Source organism: Octopus bimaculoides, chromosome 22, assembly GCF_001194135.2.
Source record: "Octopus bimaculoides isolate UCB-OBI-ISO-001 chromosome 22, ASM119413v2, whole genome shotgun sequence".
In the NCBI taxonomy this organism is placed as follows: Eukaryota; Metazoa; Mollusca; class Cephalopoda; order Octopoda; family Octopodidae; genus Octopus; species Octopus bimaculoides.
This window is the reverse complement of record NC_069002.1, coordinates 30,354,111-30,357,190: the sequence shown is the minus strand read 5'-3', so window position 1 is coordinate 30,357,190 and position 3,080 is coordinate 30,354,111. Positions and strand designations below refer to the sequence as shown.

General features: G+C 40.5%; 1 protein-coding gene across 1 annotated transcript in view; it reads left to right on the top strand.

The window, feature by feature from the left end:
- The window catches only part of LOC106873497 (small subunit processome component 20 homolog), a 79,953-nt gene that overhangs the window by 61,216 nt on the left and 15,657 nt on the right, over nt 1-3,080 (top strand). The window contains exons 50-52 of the mRNA XM_052975687.1: nt 680-811; nt 1,600-1,710; nt 2,351-2,500. Of these exons, the coding sequence (XP_052831647.1) occupies nt 680-811; nt 1,600-1,710; nt 2,351-2,500 (393 nt within the window). The remainder of the gene's footprint in view (nt 1-679; nt 812-1,599; nt 1,711-2,350; nt 2,501-3,080) is intronic.

Below are 3,080 nucleotides of genomic sequence, written 5' to 3'. Positions count from 1 at the left end.
GCTAGCATGGGTTGGACGATTTGACTGAGGACTGGCAAGCCAGAAGACTGCACCAGGCTCCAATCTGATCTGGCAGAGTTTCTACAGCTGGATGCCCTTCCTAACGCCAATCACTCCAAGATTGTAGTGGGTGTTTTTACGTGCCACCGGCACGAGGGCCAGTCAGGCGGTACTGGCAACGGCCATGCTCAAAAAGGTGTTTTTTACGTGCCACTTGCACGGGAGCCAGTCTAGCGGCACTGGCAACGACCTCGCTCAAATGATTTTCTAACGTGCCACCACCACAAGTGCTAGAAGGCGACGCTGGTAACGATTCCACTCAAATGGTGCTATTTATGGGCCACTAGCAGGAAGCCAAATAGCTGCTCTGGCAATGAACACGCTCGGACAGTGCTGCAAAAAGGATTATTATTATTATTATTATTATTGTTATTATTATTATCATTATTATTATTATTATTATTATTATTATTATTATTCTCTGTGATATCTGCTTTTAGTGAACTCTTCTATCAATCCTATTTTGGAATTCTTTCAACCAGTCATCTTCCTGTCTGCTGCCAACCAAACACTGACATCCCACCCCACTCCACAGACCTCAACCTGTCTCCCCCCTTAGTTAACTTCCTAATGAACTCTTCCTTTCACCTGTCGTCTCATCTTTGTTTCTGTTTTGCAGTCAATCACAATCCTGGTGCGAGAGATTCACTTCTACAAACTCCAGCAGAACCAGTTGCATGTTTTATTGATGTACTGTGAGGAAGACATCATGGACTATACACGGCAGGCCTGTGCATTCAACCTGATCAAGGTGAGAGTTCAAGAAAGGATTCGATTCAATGACTCTTTGGCCAGCATTAAATTACTTGCAGTGTTTATCAGATTTGGCCCTTTCATTCCCATATTTCTGTTGAAATACACTACCTTTGCTTAAAGTAATCTTGAAAATATTAAAGAATTTTGTAAAATATCTTTGTTGTGATTAAGCTTATGCTTGGAACATAAATTAGCATAAAATTTTGATGGAAGGTTTTAATTTAGATCACTTTAACCCTTTAGTTGTGGAGGCGCGTGGCTTAGTGGTTAGGGTATCAGCATCATGTTCGTAAGATTGTGGTTTCGATTCCTAGGCCGGGCGACGCGTTGTGTTCTTGAGCAAAACACTTCATTTCACGTTGCTCCAGTCCATTCAACTGGCAAAAATGAGTAACGCTGCGATGGACTGGCGTCCCGTCCAGCTGGTAACACATGCGCCATTGAAACCGGGAAACCGGGCCCATGAGCCTGGCTAGGCTTTAAAAGAGCGCATTTATTTATTTATTTAACCCTTTAGTTACAATATTTCTGTTAAAGAATGCTACCTTTGTTTTAGTTAATTTTGGAAATAATTAAGAATTTAGTAAAATAATTTTGTCATTATTTAGCTGGTGTTTGAAACATAAATTAACACGAGACGTCGATGGAAGATTTTAATTTAACTCTCTTTAATGTATTAAGTTTGTATCATGGAACCAACTACAGTTTTGGACAGTTTGGTATTGAAAAAGTTAACGATAAGAAAATATATTTATATATGTATTTATTTATTTATTTTTGCAGGCAATTCTTCACCGTAAAATTGTGAGTGACAATATCGTTGAATTGATATCGCATATTGAGAAGTTGGCATTCACATCTGAGATTCCATTTGTCCAGAAACAGTCCCGTGATGTATGTTCAAGCTTTATTATTTATTATCATTATCATCATCATTATCATCATCAGCAGCAGCAGCTGGACACTTGAAATAATGCCCCCTCTGTAGGTCAAACTGGACCTGTAACCATAGAGTAGGGACATTTGCCTATATAAGCAGTGGCACCATTGTAAGATTGCTGAATGTTTTGTTGGAAGTGTCGCCAGGGACCAACCAAGCTAACTCACCCAACATATATGAGCCAACAAAGAACGTCTGTAGTCATTCAGCTAGCTAAAAATAGCAGCTGCATCTCCCTCATACCACATCGCATATTCTAGATGTATGAGCTAATAAGGAAACCTTCCTGTGTTTTCTCAACTATCTAAAAATAGCAGCCAAATTACCCCCTTGGTTCACATTATATTGTCTTGCTAATTTAATCCTGAGTAAAATTATGTTTGAATAAGAGACAGGACAGCCATGGTTGGGTTGCAGTCGATCTGGAGCTAAACAACACACTAAATACACTACATAAAGACATGTCCTTCAGTGGTACCGCTAACAACCTAACCAGTTATGGTATTTGCTAAAGAATTTCTTGCAATGATATTCTTTGCCTTGTGTTCCCTATGTTGTCCATACATCTCACTTTGTCCTTTTCATCTCTTCCAGGTTATTCTTCGTTTCATTTTTGACTACCCACTTGGTAAAAAACTCTACGAGCATCTGGAATTGATCTTTCAACAGCTAAACTACACCCAGGAGTTAGGGCGCCAGTCTGCTATCAGCCTACTCACATCTATCATTCAGAAATATCCCATTGTAAGTAAAGGGAAAAAGACTTTCCTATTTTATTTATATTTCAGCTGCTATGTAAAGCTGCTTTATATAGCTGCTGAATGCTCTATACCTGTTGTCCCCAATTAATTTTTTTACCTATAAACCCTTTTGATTTCTATTTTACCCCGGTGGACCGCCATAAGCATTTGATGTTTAATCCTTTAGCATTCAGATTATTTTATCAAATATAATACTTATTTATTCATGCTGTGTGGTAAGTAACTTGCTTACCAACCACATGGTTCTGGGTTCAGGTCCACTGCATGGCACCTTGGGTAAATGTCTTCTACTATAGCCTCAGGCCAACCAAAGCCTTGTCAGTGGATTTGGTAGACGGAAACTGAAACAAGCCTGCCGTATGTATATATATATATATTGGGCTGTGCGTGAGAAGACCCGGCAAGCCAAGTAAGATCGTTGCCAGTGCCCCTGGACTGGTTCTTGTGCGGGTGGCACATGAGATGCACCATTTTGAGCGTGGCCGTTGCCAGTACCGCCTGACTGGCTCCTGTAGGATTTTCGAGCGAGATCGTTGCCAGTGCCCCTGGACTGGCTTGTGCGG